Source organism: Nesoenas mayeri, assembly GCF_963082525.1.
Source record: "Nesoenas mayeri genome assembly, chromosome: 3".
In the NCBI taxonomy this organism is placed as follows: Eukaryota; Metazoa; Chordata; class Aves; order Columbiformes; family Columbidae; genus Nesoenas; species Nesoenas mayeri.
In genome coordinates this window covers 1984440-2008062 of record NC_137544.1, presented here as the reverse complement: position 1 = coordinate 2008062, position 23623 = coordinate 1984440, and the positions used below count along the sequence as shown (strand labels likewise).

Genomic DNA, 23623 nt, shown 5'->3' with positions numbered 1-23623 from the left:
GTGCCATTACTGAAATTTAATCCGCAAAAACCGCCCAATGTGATTGTTGTTCGGCGCATAGCGCTGCTCAGTTTGCTGTACTGTGCTGGGATTTAGTCATAGGAGTTAGCAGGAGATACACTTTGTCCTCCCATTCTCTGCAATTGTTCAGAACATCACTGTGGAATAAACCTGTTTTTCTTCGTTGCTGTTCAAATGATGTGTCCCAGACACATTGATTAATCTCTAAATGTGGTCTGCTGAGATCGAAGACAAGTACACTCATTTCTATTGTTCTAATTCTGAGCAGAGTCTGTTACAATAAATGGTGCAGTATCTATTGAATTCATGCTGAAAGGTAGAAGTAACTTACAGATTTCACTTGTAGCATTGTCATGTGGATTTTTTTCTTCAATGGCACCTCTTTAAATCTAGAACATGCGCTTTTATTTCAAAAAAATATCTTAAACTGATAAACGCTGGCAACTCAATGTAAGCCAGTAATTCTTCAAATGTATTTACAATTGTCCTTTATGAAATCAGCCTTGAAATTAGTGTTGTTGAAGCTGCGGGGAATGTAGTTCGGTTTTGCCCTGACTTGCATGTTTTGTTCCACTTGTGCAGGAGTTTTTTGAGAATCCTGCCTTTCGCCCGGACGGCATGAAGCTCTATCCAACGCTGGTGATCCGCGGCACGGGTCTGTACGAGCTCTGGAAGACGGGAAGATACAAGAGCTACCCCCCCAGCACTCTCGTGGACCTGGTGGCCAGAATCCTGGCCCTTGTCCCCCCGTGGACACGTGTGTACCGTGTTCAGAGGTAATTTGCTGCTGTGGGCCTTGATTTATTGCACTTGGAGGGATTCTTACTTTAATTACAGCAAGATCTGACTCAGGCTTTTATGATTTTACAGTCTTAATCATTATTGCACTAAATATTTTTAAAATTACTTCCTACCTATTCAGAATGGGAAAGGCCAAGTAGAATGAGAAGCTGTTTAAACTGAACCACCTCTCTAATGCCCCTAGAAATGTCAAGATTTCTGGAGGCTCTGCTTTTGCTGGGGCTGCAGCACACGTTGTACTTTAATGATATTGATAGATAATTGCCTCTTGGCTGTGGGGGAAGTTTCCTACATTTATTGCAGGAGCTTCAAGGTGTGTAATATTTTTTTGGCTATAGAGACTTCCTTTCTTTCCCCGTGGGTGTTGCAGGGTTTTCATCAATGTACTATGGTTGTGCCATTATTTCCGTCACTCGCCTCCCAGAACAATAGATAATACTTCCATTTAGCTCTGCATCTTCAGTGTGGGGTCTTCCTTGGATTATTTGTCTGCTGTTATCTCCTCCATCTGTCTGATATTAGGAAGAGAGGCTGTAGCGTCTTTACCTGTTTTTGCGTGTGCAGACAATACTGGGTTGGCTTCCAGTTCCATGAGCTGGAAACAGTGCAAACTGGCTCTCCAAAGTGTGCAGAATTTGGGAGCCTTGTGCATTAGACCTCATCTTGCCTGGACTTCTCTAAGGCATTTGGTTAAAGATATAAGGAAGAAGATCTTCATCATGAGGGTGGTGAGACACTGGAACGGGTTGTCCAGAGAAGCTGGGGATGCCCCATCCATGGAAGTGTCCAGGTTCAGGCTGGACGGGGCGCTGAGCAACCTGGTCTAGTGGAAGTTGTCCCTGCCCATGGTGGGTTGGAACTAGATGGTCTTTAAGGTTCCCTTCCTACCCAAACCATTTGATGATTTTATGCCGTATCAGAAATACAACGGAGCAGGGATAAGCAGAGAAAGATGGTAGAGAAGAAAGTGGCTGAAGGCAAGAAGCACCGAGTAGCTTTGACAAAGGAAGTACGGATGCGGGGTTATTAGTAGAGTTTCTCAAATATCCATTGAAAAACTGATTTTCCTCAAAATTGTATTTATTTACAATGACACAAAAAAGTACGAAGGCACTGAGGAAATCTTGCAGGGCTGGGAAATATTGCTGAAAAAGAGAGGAGGTGCAAGCAGGACCTGGTGGTGGCGAAGCTGGAGTGATAGAGATGGGATGAGATGCAGTTCAGGGAAGCTTGAGGTCAAACTCGGAGGAGGTTTTGCTGCGAACCATGAGGTCACTGTGTGAGAAGAGCAGAGGAGGGAAGTTCTTCATGTCTTGGTCTCTAATATGAGTAAGTCATGGGTGTGAAGCTGTGAAAAGCATTTTTTTCAGGATAACTCTTCTAAGAGATGAAAAGTATTAATGCAGCAGCCAGACAAAGCTTTGGTAAGAGCGTGTCTGGAATTATCTGCATCGTCCAGAAAATGAATGGTGGAAATACGCACAGGGGAGGTTTAAATTGGATATTAGGAAAGATTTCTTCCCCAAAGGGCTGTGGGGCATTGGAACAGGCTGCCCAGGGCAGTGCTGGAGTCACCAGCCCTGGAGGGTTGGACAGACGGACATGAGGTTCTCAGGGCATGGGGCAGTGCCAGGGGTGGGTTAATGGTTGGACTTTATGCTCTCAAGGGTCTTTTCCAACCAAACGATTCTGTGATTCTGCTGTGGATGCAACGGCCCATTGGTTCATGATGCTATCACCATAGCATCGCATCTAAACCCAACAGGTTTATTCTTAGAGGATGGCACGAGTTTTTAGCCTGGTAGGTCTCCTCCTAAGGAACATGGGCCTGGAAAATCTTTCCTTGGAGTGCTGATTTGCCCAAGTTCACTAGGACTTCTCCTGCCACCAGCAGCCTCCGTCCAGCTGTCATCTGCTGCTCAGTTACTGTGTTCCAGTGCAATTGCTGTTTTCTTCCCGACTGGCTCATCTTATCTGAAACTTGTTCATGGTGATTAGAGATTTTTACACCTCCAGTGCAAAGCCCAAAAGCTATTACTTTGATCTAAATTGCTTTCAGGGCTATCGTGTAACTCCGTAACAGAATCATGAACTAAACCGGATTTCTAAAAAGGTTTGTGGCCAGTCCCCGACTCCGCTTCACTGAGGACAGCGGCTTTTCTCCCTTTCTCCATTGCTGCCCTGGGCCCTTCCCATCTCCCTCCAGCCTGTTGTCACGAGTCCGTCACCTTCACATTTTGCATTTCAGGCTTTATTTCCACAATCCTTTCAGATATTACTTATCACAAGCTCTCTGTGCACTGACCACCCCTTTGATAAGTGCATTTTGTAGCAAACACCATCAGGAAAAGGCTGAGTTACCTATCCCCTTCCTTATTAGAACCACTATTTGGGGTCCCTGTCCCCTAGTGCCAGTTTTTAAAGAAACATAAGAGACTTGATATTTTTTAGTCCCTCACATGCTCAAAATCATCAGTTTAAGGAGTGGGGTGAGCTTTGGAGAGGTGTCGCTGACAAAACACTGTGGAAGTCTTTCAGGAAACCAGGTTCATGTTTAAAAGATAAATAAGATGCTATTGCTAATGGCTGGTTGGAGGAGAATAAATCTTCCAGGGTGTTCTGTAGCTATCAGAGATGCTTAATACTGTATTTATCCTCAACGTTTGTGAACCTCATTATCTCCAAATTGCTTTGGTGTGTCAGAAGGTGTGAAATGACAGGAGTAGCGCCACGCACCTCGAGACTTCTCCTTTTGTGAATCTCGGGGTTCTATATGAACATTATTTTCACTGGACTGATGGGGAGATGCAGATATGAAGAACTAAAATACCTACTCAACCAAGATAAGTCAGAGCTGAGAGTGGACTCAAGCCCTTTAGACTTTCACATTGTGTTTCAATCAGCAGCTTCACAAGTGTCCTAAGTAATGCAAAATGTTTGAGAAATAGATTAAATAGGCCTTGCTGAAGCTTCTGGCAAATTGCACGTTAGTAAGGTCAGGATTTAATCCCCCACATCCCTGAATTTGTTTAACATTTTAACAAGTCACTGGTACAGTGCTGTCTTGTGGCGATTTAACAGAGGCAGTTCATGTGTGCACTCCCGATGCACACAGATATTTATTTAAATGCTCTAATCTGAAGCGGGGATGGAAAACCTATTTCTTGCTTTAAAAACTTATTTTTCACATGCATATTTTAATTTAGTTTGCTCCCTAGTAAGCAGATGCTACTCAAGTCACTGTATCGTGTAATCTCTCTTTTATTTGCAGTACTTCATTTACTATTTCACGGCTGACTCAGGATTTAGCTGAAGACCTGGGACTGGAAGATGTCGGGATGTTTTATCTGCATCCCTATGGAGAAAATACATACAGCCTGTCTTTTTGGAGTTGTTCCATAATTAGGAGAAAGGCATTTAGTTAGATTATCACTGTAGATCTAACATGCTCTGGTGAAAATGCCCTTCTCCTCTAGTGAGTCCTTTAGTCACAACGTGAAGTGCCCATTTCCTCTAATTGAAGCTCTTTGAAGTATGTTTTGTTGGCTCTGCGGTGTCTTATTTACTCAAAGAACTCCACTGAATAAATGAACTGGTGAGCTAATTGTATTTTATCTAAGCTTTTTGGCATGTGAGTGTAAGAGGTGAGGAATTTTTCACACAGTCTTTGAACAAACAGCAGGGAAAAGATGGGAGGAAAGTAAAATACTGGGCCTCCTTTATGCTGGAGAAATTTGTACCGAATCCCAGAATGTCAGGGGTTGGAAGGGCCCTGGAAAACTCATCCAATGCAATCCCCCCATGGAGCAGGAACACCCAGATGAGGTTACACAGGAAGGTGTCCAGGCAGGTCTTGAATGCCTCCAGAGTAGGAGACTCCACAACCCCCCTGGGCAGCCTGGGCCAGGCTCTGCCACCCTCACCCCAAACAAGTTGCTTCTCAAATTTAAGTGGAACCTCCTGTGTTCCAGTTTGAACCCATTGCCCCTTGTCCTATCACTGGTTGTCACTGAGAAGAGCCTGGCTCCATCCTCCTGACACTCCCCCTTTATATATCTGTAAACATTAATGAGGTCCCCCCTCAGTGTCCTCTTGTCCAGCTCCAGAGCCCCAGCTCCCTCAGCCTTTCCTCACACGGGAGATGCTCCACTCCCTGCAGCATCTTGGTGGCTGCGCTGGACTCTCTGCAGCAGTTCCCTGTCCTGCTGGAACTGAGGGGCCACAACTGGACACAAGATTCCAGGTGTGGTCTCCCCAGGGCAGAGCAGAGGGGCAGGAGAACCTCTCTGACCTACTGACCACCCCCTTCTAACCCACCCCAGGTCCCATTGGCTTCCTGGCCACAAGGGCCCAGTGCTGGCTCATGCTCACCCTGCTGTCCCCAGGACCCCCAGGTCCCTTTCCCCTATGCTGCTCTCTAATAGGTCATTCCCCAACTTACACTGGAACCTGGGGTTGTTCCTGCCCAGAGTCAAGACTCTACACTTGCCCTTGTTCTATTTCATTACATTTTCCCCGCCCAGCTCTCCAGCCTGTCCAGGTCTCCATCCTCCTCAGAGAGCGATGCTGAAACGGGAGGAAAATTCTGGAGTTCTGATACCCTTGTTTTCATTCTTAACAAGAAAGGAAAACTCCTTTTCTTGCCCCCCTCGGCAGCATCACAAGGCTGAAGCATCATGAGGATCAGGTCTTTAGGACCCTTGAAGACCTTTTTCTATTATAGAGCCGCTGCCAAAAATAGTAAATTGTTAACGGGGGCCGTGTGTGAGTGCACGTCCTCAAGGAACTGAATAGATCAATTAATACGTTTTGCGGAGGTCATCAGACAGCTGCCGGCTGCTGAGGACTTTCAATCACTGCTGAACCAAGATAGATTCAGCTAATTACATTACCAATTCCCTCAACCAGCCCATTCTCTGTCTGGTTTTGTTTAATGTGATAGTCTATTCTTTATTCTGTTGGATGCTTGCACAGATGAATTAAATACTCACCGATGTCTGAGTGCTGTTTGGAGACCAACCTGTTGTACGATTTACTGAGTATCTTTTCTGCTTTTTAGTCCTTGTTTCCCTGGGTCTGGATTACACAGTGGGGCGCTTGGGGCTGTTATCAGAGGTGCCAGGGTGGATTTTGAGCAGGGATAAGGAGAAACATTTGAAACCTCCATACAGAACAGCGTTAGGTAGAAGGAGAGCGTGGATTGGCATGCGCCGATAATCCACGCGTTTCTTTTTCGGCTCGTTGTGATGCAGAATTCCTTCTTTCCCTAAGGGTTGGTATCCCGCTTATTTAATCCCTAGAGGGACAAACTGCCCTGGAAGGCAGCGGAGAGGCCAAACCTGCTCTTGCTTTCAAATTTCATTTAATACCCCCGCAGAGAACTGCGGGACTGAGTTCTGCCACGTGCAGCCTCATGATTTACATTCCTGTTTTAATGCCCTAGACTTTCTGGCTGGACTTTGCTGCAAATCATTTGTTAAACAGAACTTTTTGGCTTTGAAGCAGCTGGTGTCCCGGTATTAAAATGTTGTAATTCTGATTAATTCTCCCTGATGGCCATTTAACCTGGAGACAGCAGAAAGACATGATCTCCTTCCCAATTTTGGTCTCCAGCAGCAGATACCATGAAGAACATTGAGCTGGAGTCCTGGGTGAGACTCACGCTCCGCTGGATGATCCTTCTTTTAACCAGACTCCCAAGTGACAAACAGAGCAAAACTATAACCTATTTCTCAGAATTTCAAGCGCCTACTTTAGTCTTCATATTTTACCAAAATAAAACCTGTAGCTTTCTCCCTTATTTTGCGTGTGTTATTTCTTGTTCAACCGAAGACATGAGGTAACAGTAATTCACATAAATTTTGTGGTCTGCTCTTGGGACTCTTGGCTGGGGAGACTGTAGTGGTGCTTTATGGTGTATTGTCTGCTGATGCAGTTGTTTGAGGGTTTGGTTTCTCTCTGCAGAGATATCCCAATGCCGCTGGTCAGCTCAGGAGTGGAACACGGGAACCTGCGCGAACTCGCCCTGGCCAGGATGAAAGATCTGGGGACGCAGGTAAAATATTTGTGAATTAATACCGATAAACAACTACTTGATGACTTTACACAAAGGAGCAGAGAGGGAAATAATGACCAGGAGACGTGGTAGAAACCAGATTTACTGCTGAACTAAAACTATCTGCAAAAAACAAAATTTAATGACTGAAAACAACTCTTCTGAAAAGCTGGTTTTGTTTGGTTGGTTTTTAGTTTAGCATTTTCGCTTCCTGAAGATACTTGGTAACTGGTTTGTGATATTCCATCCTTTTACTAGAATGAAACCCGTAAATCAGAGAGAATGCAGGGAGGTTTCTTTTTCATTTATGCTATTAGCAATTCTCCGTCTTTTCTTTTTCCCACGTACGCACTTACTTGACTGAACAACTGGAAGAAAAGCTCTTAGTCTGAGGCCAGAGAAATCTTGCAAGAGAGATTTCAGCACAAACCAATGAGACATAATATTCTTGATATTTCTAAGGTCAAATAAAAATATGAGTGGGGGTGGAGAGAGGTAGGAATTGAGTTGATATTTGAAGTCACAAAGAGGTACGTATACCCAGTCTTGATTTTCCTCGGCAGGTCGCTGTGGTGTTTGGCATTCACGGTGCCCACCACGGTTTGCTCTGATGCCTCTTGTTCTTTGAACCTCTCTCCGAAACCTGGTTATCAGCCACAGTTTGCAAGCCCTCTGTCCCACCCCAACAGATGGGATGAGAGATGAGTTCACTCTAAATGCAACACACACCCTGATCAACAGATGAGATCAGGTGTGAGTTAACTCTGGGTTAATTCTGCGCCATTATGTGAAGTGAATGACAGACAATCACTCCAGGGATCCAATCCAATTATGAGTTTACTAAAAGCACGTGGTGGGAATACTTAATTACAGCGATTAGTGACTTGGCAAAAGTATTTTATGATGTCACAGAACTTATCAATACATTAACAGCAAAAGTCCTTCTACAAGCGATGGATTGGCAGCCGTTAGTAGCTATAATTTAAAACTCAACTAGACTTTAACAGCAGAACTTAAAATGGTGTTACTCTTATATGTTCGAAAGGAAAAGAGAGAAAGAGAGGGAAGGAAAACTAAGGTATAAGAGAGAGAGTAAGATATCACCACTCTCAGAAGGAGAGACAAAGAAATAGGGATATACAAGTCTTGGGCCGTGTTGAAAGGTCTCAGCCTTTCCCCTTTGTATGCCAAGCTGGGCATATTGGAAGATGGGGCTCTGTGCCCTCTGGCATGTCCCCCACCTCTGGTATCGTGAGCTGGCCTGGGCTGTGACTAGTTAGCTTGTCCTTGATATAAATCACAGTTCACCCTGTACTGAATGTGTCATCTCCTGTTACAGTGTTTGAGGCATGATTTCTTTTAGCCTTTGACAATCCTGGGGCTGAAGGAACTAGTTTTGCCACAATGTTTTGGCCATGATCCTTATCAATACACGACACCCTCCAGTAAAGTTCACAGAATCCCAGAGTGTCAGGGGTTGGAAGGGCCCTGGAAAGCTCATCCAGTGCAATCCCCCCATGGAGCAGGAACACCCAGATGAGGTTACACAGGAAGGTGTCCAGGCGGGTTGGAATGTCTGCACAGAAGGAGACTCCACAACCCCCCTGGGCAGCCTGGGCCAGGCTCTGACACCCTCACCCCCAACAAGTTGCTTCTCCTCTTTCAGCGGAACCTCCTGTGTTCCAGTTTGCACCCATTCCCCCTGGTCCTGTCCCTGGTTGTCACCAGAAGAGCCTGGCTCCATCTTCCTGACACTGCCCCTTTCCATATTGATCCCCATGAATGAGTCCCCCCTCAGTGTCCTCTTGTCCAGCTCCAGAGCCCCAGCTCCCTCAGCCTTTCCTCACACGGGAGATGCTCCACTCCCTGCAGCATCTTGGTGGCTGCGCTGGACTCTCTGCAGCAGTTCCCTGTCCTGCTGGAACTGAGGGGCCACAACTGGACACAAGATTCCAGGTGTGGTCTCCCCAGGGCAGAGCAGAGGGGCAGGAGAACCTCTCTGACCTACTGACCACCCCCTTCTAACCCACCCCAGGTCCCATTGGCTTCCTGGCCACAAGGGCCCAGTGCTGGCTCATGGTCGTCCTTCTGTCCACCGGGACCCCCAGGTCCCTTTCCCCTACACTGCTCTCCAACAGGTCATTCCCCAACTTACACTGGAACCTGGGCTTGTTCCTGCCCAGATTCAAGACTCTACACTTGCCCTTGTTCTATTTCATTACATTTTTCCCTCCCAGCTCTCCAGCCTGTCCAGGTCTCTGATGGCAGCACAGCTTCCAGTGTCACCACTCCTCCCAGCTTGGTGTCACCAGCAAACTTGCTGACAGTCACTCTAGTCCCTCATCCAAGTCATTGATGAATATATTGAATAATACCGGCCCCAGCACTGACCCTTGAACACTCCACTAGATCCAGGCCTCAACTGGACTCTGCCCCATTGACCACGACTCTCTGGCTTCTTCCCTTCAGCCAGTTCACAGTCACCTCACTACCCGATCATCCAGCCCGCACTCCCTCAGTTTAGCTGTGAGGAAGCTGTGGGAGACTGTCAAATGCCTTACTCAAGTCAAGGTAGACCTTGGCAAGTTCTTTCATTCTTGGGATATCCAGCTTCGTAGACAAAATGTCATGCAAACCCTGTGCTGCTTGAGACTTTTTCAAAGGGCTTTAATCGCCCTGGTGCTCAGGCGGTGGCAGATCCTCACCACAACTCCTCCATGCATCTGTATTGTGATTTAGCTCTCCCTCCTTCTAGCTCGCCTTTTTTTAAAGAGTTTTTAAGGCATTCATAGGATCATTTTGGTTGGAAGAGATCCTTAAGGTCGTGATGTCCAACCATAACCTAAATCCAGCACTAACCCGTGTCCCTAAGAGCCTCATCATTGCTGCATCCAGCAGTAGTAAAGTCTTTGGCTGCTCTTTGTGTCCCTGTAGTCCCACACCAATTTATGCTGCCCTGTATTTTTGTTATTTAACGTGTATATTTCTCCAGGCTACATCTACCTCCTTACTGCCTTTGCCATCTCACCTGGATCTTGCAGTTGCAGCACAAAAGATCAGAAAACAAACTCCAGGTTGTCCTCCTTCCCGCTGGGCTTTCCACGCCGGTTAATCTCTCCTAAGCTGGTGCCCTGGACTTTCTCCTTAAATCATTCCTCCCAGTCTTTCTCCAGTAACAAGCCAGGCTTGGGCAGACGGCTTCACCAGCCACAGGAGCTTCCACCCCTCCTGCTGACATTTTGCTTCAAAACAGGCAGGGGAGACAACCTCCGTGGTGCATCTAAGGCTTTTCAATTGATTTCTTCAGGGCTAACAGTGAACTCTTCCTGGGCTTTGATACTAAAACCACATCATCTGAGCTGAACCTGATCAAGAGCAGCTGGAGGAGCTGCTCCATGGCAGTCAGGGCAGAGCTGAACCATTAAAGGGCTTGTCGGGCTGGGAGTCGTCGCTTTTAGATAATACCCCAATCTGGAAATATCTCCACTGTGCAGATGATTACAGATTTTAATTTAGTGAGGCAGAAACGCCGCAGCTGGTGGAATGAGAAACCGATCTGCTGCAATGTGGCTTGAAATGTAAGGTATTGTCATGTTTTCCTATAAATATGCTTTGTCCTCTTGTCTTTTAGCTTGGAAAAGGCCAAGGCAAAGAAGGGACTTGTAGGAATCTTATATGTTTGCAGACAGTTCTGGCATCTGTCTTTGGGGAAGCGCGTTTGAGGGATGAGGATCATTCCTGCCAACACTGCGACTCGTGTCTCTGCTTGCTGGAAAGGAATTATTCTTTAGGAGCTGGAAAGAAATGTTTTTGGAGGGAGCAAATGCTGGCCAGTGATTGCCAACCACTGAGTGCAAGGGGAGATATGTGATTGGGCCATGGGATTTTAAAGGAGCATCCCAAAATACATCATCCTTCCGCATTTCTGGGGTTTTGAATGAAGAGTGGTAATTTCTCTGCCTTTTAGTGTGATATTTGTGTAGCTAGGAAGCTGTAAAGCACAGAAGAGTTTGTCTAATCTAGAATCTCGGTACGACAGTGAATCCTGGTTTTACCGTAGACCACTATAAAAAACAAACTCAAACCCACTCGTTTCTGCTATTTGGGAGATTGTTGGTTTATATTGATAATGGAATTTGAAAACATGCAGAAGGGGGCAGGGCATGAGATAGAGCTGTCCTCATTCTGGGTGCTCTGAGTTTCAGTGTGAAATGAATTTTCACACATTCATAGAATCATTTTGGTTGGAAAAGTCCTTTAAGATCATTGAGTCCAACCATTAACATCACACCACTAAACCATGTCCCTGAGAACCTCATGTCCGTCTGTCCAACCCTCCAGGGCTGGTGACTCCAGCACTGCCCTGGGCAGCCTGTTCCAATGCCCCACAGCCCTTTGGGGAAGAAATTGTTCCCATATCCAACCTCAACCTCCCCTGGCGCAACTTGAGGCCGTTTCCTCTGCTCCTGGCGCTTGTTCCTGGGGAGCAGAGCCCAGCACCCTCATTCTTACCCTGTCTGAAAGTCCAGCTTTTGGAAGTACTTGGGCAGGTAGATGTTGTTGCTGTTAAAGCATTTTTAGCCTATTGGTGGGGATTATCTTCTTCTGGAATGGAATGAGCATTTACAACTCATTTGCTTTGGGTAAAACTATTGTGACTGCACTTTGTTGTCAAAAGTTGGGTTAAGCTTAGGATTGGGCTTTCCACTAAACCCACTAAGATGTGAATACATCTCGTCTCCAATGGTAGAAGTTTATACTGTCAACTGCTTACTGATGTGAGTGGGGGCAAATTACCCAACTCCATTGGCTTTGAGAAGCACAAAAGTTAATGCAGGTTATAACCCACCTCTCAAGCCTCATCTTTTCTTGTCTGACTTCTAAGGAAGATTTCTTTTGGCCGCCTTTGTTTTCTCCACCATTGCTCCCAAGCCTCAGTGGATGCCAGATCAACGTTAGCTTTACTTTCTGATATTTGGGTCGGGCTTCTGCAACTGTTCCTATTTAAAAACAGGGATTGCTGAGGTTCAAAAACTGGCTGTATAAGGACTCTCAGATGCCTTGGCATAGATTTTGCCAACGTTAGACCTTCCCAATCCAGGGTAAAAATGGATTAGGCCCAAGTATTTTTTTTCCCCTCTTATTTCTTTTCTGTACGTTGATTTTTGCCTCCAGACCCTGTTGTTTGTGAATCAAAGTGTACATTTCCTCATGAGCCATAATAGTTGCTTAGTGAATTGATTTTTGCCAGCATGGCTTTCCATTTAGCACTAAGACCTCTTTCCGAGGTATATTAGGGATGGATCGGTGAGCACTTTTATTTTGAAGTCTGCCCATTTGAAATTAATCTGTGCAACTTCATGCTATTTCGGTTTAGTTTGGAACCCAATGGGTGGCTGGAAATCTCTAGAGCTTAATGTTTTTCTCCTATGTAATTTATTTTCCCCCTTGCTTTCTTTTCCCAGTGTCGTGATGTAAGAACAAGAGAGGTTGGAATTCAAGAAATTCACCATAAAGTGAGACCATATCAGGTAAGATTTGTCTTTTTTTTCTAGAAGCTTGTTTCAGATACAATTTGTAACGTGTGTTTGGTGTGGAGGCGTTGGGACCCATTTGTTGCATGTCCCGCCTTTGTAGATGGATCCAGTTTTCCATTTATTTTCCCTGCAGCTCTGGATGTCTTTTGTTTGAGCACAGTCGCATGTTGAAATTTATGGACCACCGTGTTCAATAAACCAACTGCAGCCAGCAGTTAGTTTGATATTTGCGCCGCTATAACAAAATAGCTGCCTTTCCTTTTCTCCCTCCTCATTACAAATTGGGATTTAGAAAATATGAATAATCCCATGTGTGCATGCTGAACAGGAAGCATGATGAGTTTACAGCCTGTTTTTGTGGATGTGCATGTTCATATAGGCAAACAGTGTAAGTATATAAATACGCTTCAGCACGTGTATGTACACAGTGTTTCAAAAAGATGGACCCAATTTGAAATCACTGTATCTTTGAAATTGGGTCCATCTTGAAACACCCTGTATATATGTACATATAGAGTAGATCCATTTAGCATATGACACATGTTGTGGTTTTCCTTCCCGAAATCTTGAAGCGATCCACAAAAAGATTGCTCTGCTTATTTTATAGAAAGGAAAAGGTTCACTGATGAACTTCAAGCATTCAGTTTAGGAAACTAATCCTCCTGTTCACTGTAGTCCCAAGGAGGGTCCGATCCTTCCCGAAAGCGCTCAGGAGCTCCACAGCACCCGAGGAAATGAATTTTTTAATGTAAATCATACCCTACATGTAAATCATACCCTAGAAGTATTTTCTTCCTGTTCCTTTGCTGACATTCAAGAGGGACTGAAATGATTCTGGAGTTTATCCATCATATATTGCCTTTGCATTCCAACAAGAATTCTTTGTGTCAAGCAGAAGATGCTGCCAGCCTGGGCAGAACGCTGGCGCAGAATCACACCTGCATTCCTTTCCCATCTTCTGTGCAATGGGTTTTAAATGTCAGCACTAAACTGGGCTTAGGCTTTGTGTGGCAGCACAGAAGGAGATTCCTTACACAAGTCCTCTCGCGTGTGCTTTGGTTATTTAGGTTTCAAAGAGGCTCTGAGTTTGGTGCCAGAATTTAAGTAGAATTAATGTTCTCTTAGTTTAGCAAGGGGAGACCTTCTTGCTGTCTACAGCCACGTGAAAGGAGGGTGTTGGTCTCTTCTCCCCAGGAACAAGCGCCAGGAGCAGAGGAAACGGCCTCAAGTTGCGCCAGGGGAGGTTGAGGTTGGATGTGGGGAACAATTTCTTCCCCAAAGGGCTGTGGGGCATTGGAACAGGCTGCCCAGGGCAGTGCTGGAGTCACCAGCCCTGCAGGGGTTGAAAATACACATAGATGAGGTTCTCAGGGACATGGAGCAGTGCCAGGGGTGGGTTATGGTTGGACTCCATGATATTGAGAGTCTCTTTCAACCAAAATGATTCTATGAAGCATGTTCTCACTTTGCAAATCAGAGATTACCAGGAGCCACATTCCATTTTTCTCCTGCCATTATGTGAATTCAGATGGAGTGCAACTCTTCTCATCTTGCATACCAGTAGTTTAACTGGGTCTAGCATACATAAATACATAACAATCCCAAATAAATGATCTTGTTCTTGCCAGATAGCACTGAGGCCGTACAGGCGTGTTTGTCCACAGGCCGTGCAGCCTTTGTGCTCTGCTCCTCTTATCTGATCTGTGGTCATTCCATGAAATATCTTCCCAAGATGTCTCTTGTCAGCAGCGCTCACCTCATTTAAATTGTAAATGTATTGAGTAGTTAGCAAATAGCTTATCACAGGGTTTTCAAAGCAACGTTCTGTTGAAAATCCCCTTTGTTAAACTCATCTGTCTGAGCGGCAGGAGGATGTCATCGTGTCGTCGCACCAAAATTTATCATGACAACGAGCAAGAGAAATATTCCGAAGATGGTCTAATTTTTCATGCGCTTTAGACTAATTACAAGGTATGATGTTTTCCTTGGCTTCCGAAGTAAACAACGCATCCTCTTGATAAGGGATGCTATCATGTCAGATCTACAATGAATTAATCCCTTGCTGTAATTAGTTACACTTTTTGCAACTTCTTTTTGTTTAGGCATCAGTGGGCCGTGTGTATTTTTACAATGGTGATGGTGTGTCTGCTTTAAAAAGTGTATTTTTCTGGTTTTTAATCAATTTGAAGTAGCTTCCTTGCCCGTAGCTGTCTCTAAGCTGCCTTTTCAATTAGTGGCGTTTCTCCGTAGGTATTTTCTTGCTCTCAGAATGGTTAAGGCTACACAGCACTATGTAATAACCTTAAAAACGCTTTAGTGAGTTGTTGCTGTAAAGAGATGGATGGTTTTTGAAAGGTGAGGGGCAGCGACAGCTCTGTTGTGGGTAAGAACCTGTATTGGTGTTAAGCAGAAAGTATAAAATGTAGAAACTGCAAAATGTGGGATTTTATATTAAGATAATGATCTTGATCACAGAATCCCAGAATGTCAGGGGTTGGAAGGGCTCTGGAAAGCTCATGCAGTGCAATCCCCCCTGGAGCAGGAACACCCAGATGAGGTTACACAGGAAGGTGTCCAGGCGGGTTGGAATGTCTGCACAGAAGGAGACTCCACAACCCCCTGGGCAGCCTGGGCCAGGCTCTGCCACCCTCACCCCAACAAGTTGCTTCTCCTCTTTCAGTGGAACCTCCTGTGTTCCAGTTTGCACCCATTGCCCCTTGTCCTGTCACTGGTTGTCACCAGAAGAGCCTGGCTCCATCCTCCTGACACTGCCCCTTTCCATATTGATCCCCAGGAATGAGTCCCCCCTCAGTGTCCTCTTGTCCAGCTCCAGAGCCCCAGCTCCCTCAGCCTTTCCTCACACGGGAGATGCTCCACTCCCTGCAGCATCTTGGTGGCTGCGCTGGACTCTCTGCAGCAGTTCCCTGTCCTGCTGGAACTGAGGGGCCACAACTGGACACAAGATTCCAGCTGTGGTCTCCCCAGGGCAGAGCAGAGGGGCAGGAGAACCTCTCTGACCTACTGACCACCCCCTTCTAACCCACCCCAGGTCCCATTGGCTTCCTGGCCACAAGGGCCCAGTGCTGGCTCATGCTCACCCTGCTGTCCCCAGGACCCCCAGGTCCCTTTCCCCTACACTGCTCTCTAATAGGTCATTCCCCAACTTACACTGGAACCTGGGGCTGTTCCTGCCCAGATTCAAGACTCTACACTTGCCCTTGTTCTACTTCATTAAATTTTTCCCGCCCAACTCTCCAGCCTGTCCAGGTCTCTGATGGCAGCACAGCTTCCAGTGTCACCACTCCTCCCAGCTTGGTGTCACCAGCAAACTTGCTGACAGTCACTCTAGTCCCTCATCCAAATCATTGATGAATATATTGAATAGCACCGGCCCCAGCACTGACCCTTGAACACTGCACTAGATCCAGGCCTCAACTGGACTCTGCCCCATTTACCACGACTCTCTGGTTCTTCCCTTCAGCCAGTTCACAGTCACCTCACTACCCGATCGTCCAGACCGCACTCCCTCAGTTCAGCTGTGAGGATGCTGTGGGAGACTGTGTCAAATGCTTTACTGAAGTCAAGGTAGATCACGTCCACCGCTCTGCCATCATCCATCCATCTTGTTATGTCCTCATAAAAGTCACTGAGGTTGGTCAAGCACGACTTCCCCTTGGTGAAGCCATGCTGACTGTTGATGTAGACCCTTAGTAGGAATCAGATTTTTTTAAGCTGAGAGTATCTGTTTTAGCTTGAGTGTAATCGGCAACTGGATTTTCCCTTTTGTTTGTCTAAATAAGTTTAAAACAGACATTTAATAGGATTGCAAGTGAAATGGTTGATCGCCCTGGTGAGGTGGATCATCCCAGCACACGGGGTGGTTTGTGGGGACGGCAGCCGCACGTCACTGTGCACCCACCAACCGGGACAGGATCCGGGCTGGATTTGGCCGTGTTTATACCAGAAGAAAAATGTTCTGTACGTCTCAAGAGTCCCTGCAAACCCCTTGAGGGGTTTAATCTATCCAGGATGCTCTGTGCCCAAGGGAGAACAAAAAACTCAATGCAGTTGGGGCTTTTCTGAGCTGATCAGCTTGGCCGGTACATGCCTATGGTGCTTTAGAAATGCACACAATATAAAACCTTCTGATGAAGGTTCCTGATCTTGCATCTTCTTGTTCTACAAGTGGCTTTTGGGCTGGATGTGGGCACAACGGGGCTTTTAGTCCCTGCTGGAGGACAAACAATGGAGCTACATTTCCACTCATTTTGTTTCACCCTCATTCAACCAGGAATTCTCCAATCTTACTGATTCAAACACTTAGTATGCAGCGTTTAATAATATTTTCTGCTTTTCCACGTGGAAAACGACCCGCAGAATCTGGGGATTTTAAAAACCTCATGCCGTTTTCTTTTCCTTTGCGTTTCCATTTTGCCAGCGGTGTTAGGTACCGAACAGTAGCTCTGGATGGGCGCGTGTCAGCCGTCCTGACACGCAGGCTGGAGTTGCGCTCGTGGAGAACATGGCACATCGGCAGACACGACGTTTCACCCCGCGAGCCGCTCGTCAGCATAGGCAGCGAGGGGTTTAATTGCGAGCTGCATTCACCGGGCTTCACTGTGGAGGAGAACAGGCAGGCGACAGCATCCGTACGGCTTCGCTGTAAACAAATCTTTAATTCATGGCTTTCTGGGTATTAGGGGATTTGCAGAGAAAAGACTGAGGTGCTTTCCTTTAGTCTTTGTAGTGGGACAGGGAAGAGCACGGTAAGGTATACATAGGGATTAGTCCTGTACTGAGTGCAAATGTTAGAAATGCGGCTGCACGGGGCATCCGCTGCCACTTACCCTTCGCGTTTGAATTCCTGAAGTTAAAGGAGTCTCTTAAAATGATGGCAGGTGTACCTGTGTGATGGTTTTGGTTCAGATCAAGGGGTGCTTTTGAAGCAAATCCTCTGGTCATTCCCCACTTTGAAAGCATCAACAACACAGAAATGTGATTCCTTTTGGGTTGATTTAGAAAGCGCCTTCCAAGAGCGCACCTAAGGCACCCCAGCTGGTGCTGGGTGCCCAGGTCATGGGACTGAGACCAGGTCTAGTCTCTACTGAAAACCTCCCAGCATATTCTTTAGAAATAAGTTGTTTGTGCTGAGGGTGGTGAGAGCCTGGCCCAGGTTGGCCAGAGAGGTGGTGGCTGAACCATCCCTGGAGACATCCCAGGCCAGGCTGGACGGGGCTCTGAGCAGCCTGAGCTGGTGCAGATGTCCCTGCTCATGGCAGCGGGAACTGGGGGAGCTTTAATGGTCCCTTCAACCCAAACTATTCTATAATTCTATATTATGTTGTCACCAGGCTCTCAATATTGCAAACTATTGCTGCCGCTCCTCTGTTGAGTCCCCAAAGCAAGATGGGCGGCTATTTGAGCTACACCATATCAATTCAAACCCAAGTTTTTTCTTCTTTGTGCTTTCTTATCCACCAGTTGCTCTTTATAGCTTCTAGGTGCTCTGCAGATGTAATTTCTTCTACCCAAGCATGGTCTTTATTTTATTCTCCACAGCTGGCCAGCTCTTCCATTCTGCTTGTTCTGATCTTCAGAGCTGCCTTTGTCTAGATCATTATCAGAAATTGGATTTGAGGGAAGGAATATGTTGTTACTGTCACTTCTCAGGGTAATTTTCTGGCTGGTTTTGGTGTCTTCAGTACGATCTGAATAAGAAAATGCTTCCTGCTGATTCTGTGAAGCACACGTAATGCAATAATCTCTCACCGACAGCTCTTCCAGATCCACTCCTGTTACACAGCACAGTTTGCTCCTGTCGGTAGATCCTGTGCGGTGCTGGAAGGAACTAATTGGTAATTAATAAAGAAGTTGAGCGCTGCCTGGAAGGCCCATGTTCTGTAGACATCTCAAGCCATTCCGTTGGCAAAGCGGTAGAGAAATGGACCTAGATGCAGATTTAGTGAAGGCAGATGCAAAACTGCTCATTCTACATTAGCAGGTTTGTAACCGGAGCTGAATTGCAATTAGAGCAAGTCCCTTGGTTAGTGGCGAGAGCTGCTGCCCCCATCGCTTTGCAGTGGTTATAAAACTCAAATAACTCAAGAAACAGAGGTTTTGGGTTCCTAATTTACAGAGAGGTAACCATAAGGGTTAGCAGCCCTTCTTGAAAGCTTGCAAATAGGGACACAAGAGCAATTCTGTCCCATTGGCAAATACATTTCTGTTAAATAGGCACATGTTTTATCTTTAATGTGACTGCGGTAACAGCGGTTCTTACCCAGCGCTGCTGAAATCCATCTAGAATTAAATTGGCCTTTAAGAAAGCACTTCATGTTTTCCCTGAATCATAATACTTTATGGACCCATGAAATTGGTTTTGGTCTGTTCAACGCGTCGCTTAAATATTTTTAAAGGAGTTTTTTCCCTTTTTCCCCCTTTGTATTCATTGCCGCTTCCTCTCTTTGCCCAGATTGAATTAGTCCGAAGAGATTACGTGGCTAATGGTGGCTGGGAGACCTTCCTGTCCTACGAAGACCCGGAGCAGGACATTCTCGTTGGGCTCCTGCGCCTGCGGAAATGTTCCGAGGAGTCGTTCAGAGCGGAGCTGAAAGGAGGAGTTTCCATCGTCCGCGAACTCCACGTGTACGGGAGCGTCGTCCCCGTGAGCAGCCGGGACCCTTCCAAATTCCAGCACCAGGTACGAGGCGTCTTTATTTTGCAGCTGCGCCTCTTTCTTGCACCATTTCCTCCCATATCATTGGAGAAGAAATTCATTTAACACCTGAGATTCATTCGATTGCTTTGAATAGCTCGCTGCAATAGAAACAGAGTGCTGCTCCCGAGCTTTTTGCTGGCATGGTCATGAGTTATGTGAGATAATAAAAGGCCAATCAATGCTGTCAGCGTTGCTTCGTGCCCCTACAATACAAATTCACGTACGCTGGTGCTAATTTGCCTTTAGAGCACGAAGCATCTTTGGTTCTGAAGCATCTTTCCTTTGATCTCCTGTACGGTACGTCAGACTTCACTGCAAACGAAACAAAGCAGATATATCCATTGTTTCTTTTTATTTCCTTTGAAAATAGATCTTGTTTGAGAGACGAATTTCCCTTCTGAAATAATTACATATGGGAAGGCGAGATTTTATTCGACACTACCCGGTTTTCTTTCAAAGGAGCGTTTATTGAACACGCTCTTCCTTTGAAAACAAGAAATCCAACTCCAATTCTGCTACGTGTATCAGTTTAAGTGATTTAGCGAGACATGAGTGAAGTGGCTTAGTTGGGTCTGGCAGTTTTTTTGCTTCAGACGCACTCGCGAAGCCATTTCATGTATATCTTAAAGCGTGTGAAGAATTGAGTGGAAAGCTGCAGTTCTGATTCCTTGCAGTGACTTGTAGGAAAATGGCACATTATCCTCCTGCCGCATGGAACGTGCTGTGGCTTGCGGTGAGCAGAAATGAGAATTAAATTTTGCCCCAGTAGGTTTTGAATCTTTAGACTGAGATTTTTCCTAAAAAACAATCAAGTTTCTTCTCCTTGCCAGAAGTGCTCCAGGCCAATGCTTTAAATTAACTTCCTTGTATTTCACTGAGTCCCAGAGTGTCAGGGGCTGGAAGGGACCTGGAAAGCTCATCCAGTGCAATCCCCCCATGGAGCAGGAACACCCAGATGAGGTTACACAGGAAGGTGTCCAGGCGGGTTGGAATGTCTGCACAGAAGGAGACTCCACAACCCCCTGGGCAGCCTGGGCCAGGCTCTGACACCCTCACCCCCAACAAGTTGCTTCTCAGATTTCAGTGGAACCTCCTGTGTTCCAGTTTGCACCCATTGCCCCTTGTCCTGTCCCTGGTTGTCACCAGCAGAGCCTGGCTCCATCCTCCTGACACTGCCCCTTTCCATATTGATCCCCAGGAATGAGTCCCCCCTCAGTGTCCTCTTGTCCAGCTCCAGAGCCCCAGCTCCCTCAGCCTTTCCTCACACGGGAGATGCTCCACTCCCTGCAGCATCTTGGTGGCTGCGCTGGACTCTCTGCAGCAGTTCCCTGTCCTGCTGGAACTGAGGGGCCACAACTGGACACAAGATTCCAGGTGTGGTCTCCCCAGGGCAGAGCAGAGGGGCAGGAGAACCTCTCTGACCTACTGACCACCCCCTTCTAACCCACCCCAGGTCCCATTGGCTTCCTGGCCACAAGGGCCCAGTGCTGGCTCATGGTCACCCTGCTGTCCCCAGGACCCCCAGGTCCCTTTCCCCTACACTGCTCTCCAACAGGTCATTCCCCAACTTACACTGGAACCTGGGGTTGTTCCTGCTCAGATTCAAGACTCTACACTTGCTCTTGTTCTATTTCATTACATTTTTCCCACCCAACTCTCCAGCCTGTCCAGGTCTCTGATGGCAGCACAGCTTCCAGTGTCACCACTCCTCCCAGCTTGGTGTCACCAGCAAACTTGCTGACAGTCACTCTAGTCCCTCGTCCAAATCATTGATGAATATATTGAATAATACCGGCCCCAGCACTGACCCTTGAACACTCCACTATATCCAGGCCTCAACTGGACTCTGCCCCATTTACCACGACTCTCTGGTTCTTCCCTTCAGCCAGTTCACAGTCCACATTTATTAATCTTTCCCTGAGTACATGCATGAAGATGCAGTTTGGCTAGACATTAATGATGTGTCACCATAAGACAGTGGCTGGGGGGGAAAAATAATAAAATAAAAATTTAGGAAGGGAAAAGTGGTCATCCCAAGCATTTAAAAAATTAAATAAATACAAAAACAAAAAAGAGAGAAAGAAAATCAATTGAAAGTAGCCAGCTACAAACACTAAAATAGGCTGCAAATTGAAATTTCATGGCATATGATGCACTCATGTTCATTTGGAATAGTCAGCGTTCAAGAGGTTAATCAGAGAGTGTTCTTCACAGTCGCAGGGGCAATTTCTGATGAGAAGGAGGTTTTAGAGTGAAGAGTTCTGCGTGTTGTTTAAAAATGCCTGTAAGTGTTAAATGTTTTCTAGAATTAAATCACATCTGCTTCAGCGTCGCCACAGCCCAATTTTGTACGTCTTGTCAGGAAAACAGATGAACAAAGAGCCGGGTGTACGTCCTGCATCCTAATGTTAGGAGTGAATTAATCCAATCAATTATTCCCAAATATATGGGACAACAAAGTTGTTAAATAGAGTGGAAAGGCTATTCCCTTATTTTGAAGCATTATTGTGATTCCCACAGCTCTCCTGCTGTGCAAGATTTCCAAAAGTAAATAGAGACATGGATCTAGTCCAGAATATTAACGTGTTCTTCTACGATTCTTCTGGATTGGGCATCTCCTGTGTCACGAGCCGAGCTTATGAGAGCCAGGTCTAGTAAGGCAGCCGTTGAGATGGGTGGTGGTTGTTTAGGATCGATTACCTCACCAGGAATTACAGGTTACCTACCAACTTAATATATCAACGGGTTTAATATATCAACATGTTGCTGGCGTTGAGAAGCAGCCGGACACCAGAACTGCCCATGGATAATTTCACAATCACAATAAAACCCCCGTCGACACTGCGCTGTAAAGCTTCGCGTTGGTTCACCTCAAGCAGTAAGATTTTGATCATTCCTGTGGCAAAAATACGAGTCTTTTGGAACTGTACTGACGCTTGCATCCTGACCTTGCTTATGCTTTCTATTTTTACAGAACTTACCTTTTATTTCCCTGTTATTTCTCCCATTGTAGGGATTTGGTATGTTACTAATGGAGGAAGCAGAAAGAATAGCCAAGGAGGAGCACGGGTCATGGAAAATTGCTGTAATTTCAGGTACCTCACTTTATCCCTATTATTTATATATATATATATATATATATATATGTCTTAATCCGAAAATCAACCTGCTGCAGCCAGCGCCACTGCTGTGAACATTCATATCAGGTAGACAACGAGCATCAGCAGATGCTTCTTCGTACCATTCCGCCGCAGCTTTGTCTGGATGATACTATTATTGCAAGCGGCATTCTGGGGACGCGCCGCGGGGAAATGTCCTGCTGTCCGTGCTGGAGCGGACAGACAGAATGACCGTGGGTGTCCTCCTCCTCCAAACGCTGCCATTTCCAACCCCGTCGCGGGTTCTTATTGTCCGGGGCTGCTTTCCAGAGATGACGAGGATAGAAAATTGCCAGTCCCCGTTTTAGAGCCTTCCTGCAAATACCATCATTAGGGTGGCCAGATGTGCTTTTAGGAGACATTAAGCTTTATCACGAAGGAGGGAGCTATATAAGAAAGAGCTGCAGCCTTTTATTTCATTTCATTTTCAAGGCGTTGTGACTAAGAGCGGCATCAGTTCATCGCCTGGGTGTGAAGTCAAGGTCGGGGACTGCCTTTGTGCCTTTATTTATCTTATATTAGTGGTTATGGTAGCTATAGAAAGCTTTTAGAGGCGTATAGGTTATGTAGAGGTGCAGTTGGTGGTGTGAGCTTAACGGTTGGACTCGATCTTAAAGGTCTCTTCCGACCAAAATGATTCTACAAGCTGGAAGAGGAACTCTTGTTGGCATAAAATTCATATATGCTGGGGAATTTAAACCAAATAGCTGTCATATAGACCTTTAAAAAAATAATCATCATCCAATGCTGTCTTACTGAAAATAAAACCAACCCAAAAGCAGGAAACTACAACTTTGGTCCATGCTGCTGAGTGCTCAAGCAAAAAGCTTCTCTGTGTGTTTCCAGCTGTGTCGTGTATCTGGATGTTAAAAAGCCAAAGCGTTGATGAATACGTGTAACAAGGGCCGGAGCACAAGTGAGGACGGCGTGCAGGCAGGAGCTTTAAAATAATACTGTGTTCTCTGGTTTTGATATTTCTTGTTCGCTTAAGACATATGCGGGTCCTGTTTCCCGGTTGCTGCTGCGTGGCCACACCTGGAGAATACTCTGTTCATTTCTGGGCCCCTCAGGTCAGGAAAGAGATTGAAGTGCTGGAGCGGGTCCAGAGAAGAGCAACAAGACTGGGGAAGGGACTTGAACACAAGCCCTATGGGGAGAGGCTGAGGGAGCTGGGCTTGTTTAGTCTGGAGAAGAGGAGGCTTAGAGCTGAGCTCAGCACTCTCTAGAACTACCTGAAGGGCAGTTCTAGCCAGGTGGGGATTGGGCTCTTCTCCCAGGCATCAGCAATAGGACAAGGGGCCATGGGCTTCAACTCTGCCAGGGGAAATTGAGG

At 46.1% G+C, this 23623-nt stretch overlaps 1 protein-coding gene across 2 annotated transcripts in view; it reads left to right on the top strand.

Annotated features, from left to right (window-relative positions):
- The window catches only part of ELP3 (elongator acetyltransferase complex subunit 3), a 120639-nt gene that overhangs the window by 57934 nt on the left and 39082 nt on the right, over positions 1–23623 (top strand). For both annotated transcript variants that reach the window (XR_013921975.1, XM_080341950.1), the window contains exons 10-14: positions 604–797; positions 6787–6877; positions 12343–12408; positions 18887–19114; positions 22146–22227. Coding sequence is in view for 1 of the 2 variants with exons in the window: in XM_080341950.1 (XP_080198076.1) it covers positions 604–797; positions 6787–6877; positions 12343–12408; positions 18887–19114; positions 22146–22227 (661 nt within the window). In the remaining variant the exon portion in view is untranslated. The remainder of the gene's footprint in view (positions 1–603; positions 798–6786; positions 6878–12342; positions 12409–18886; positions 19115–22145; positions 22228–23623) is intronic.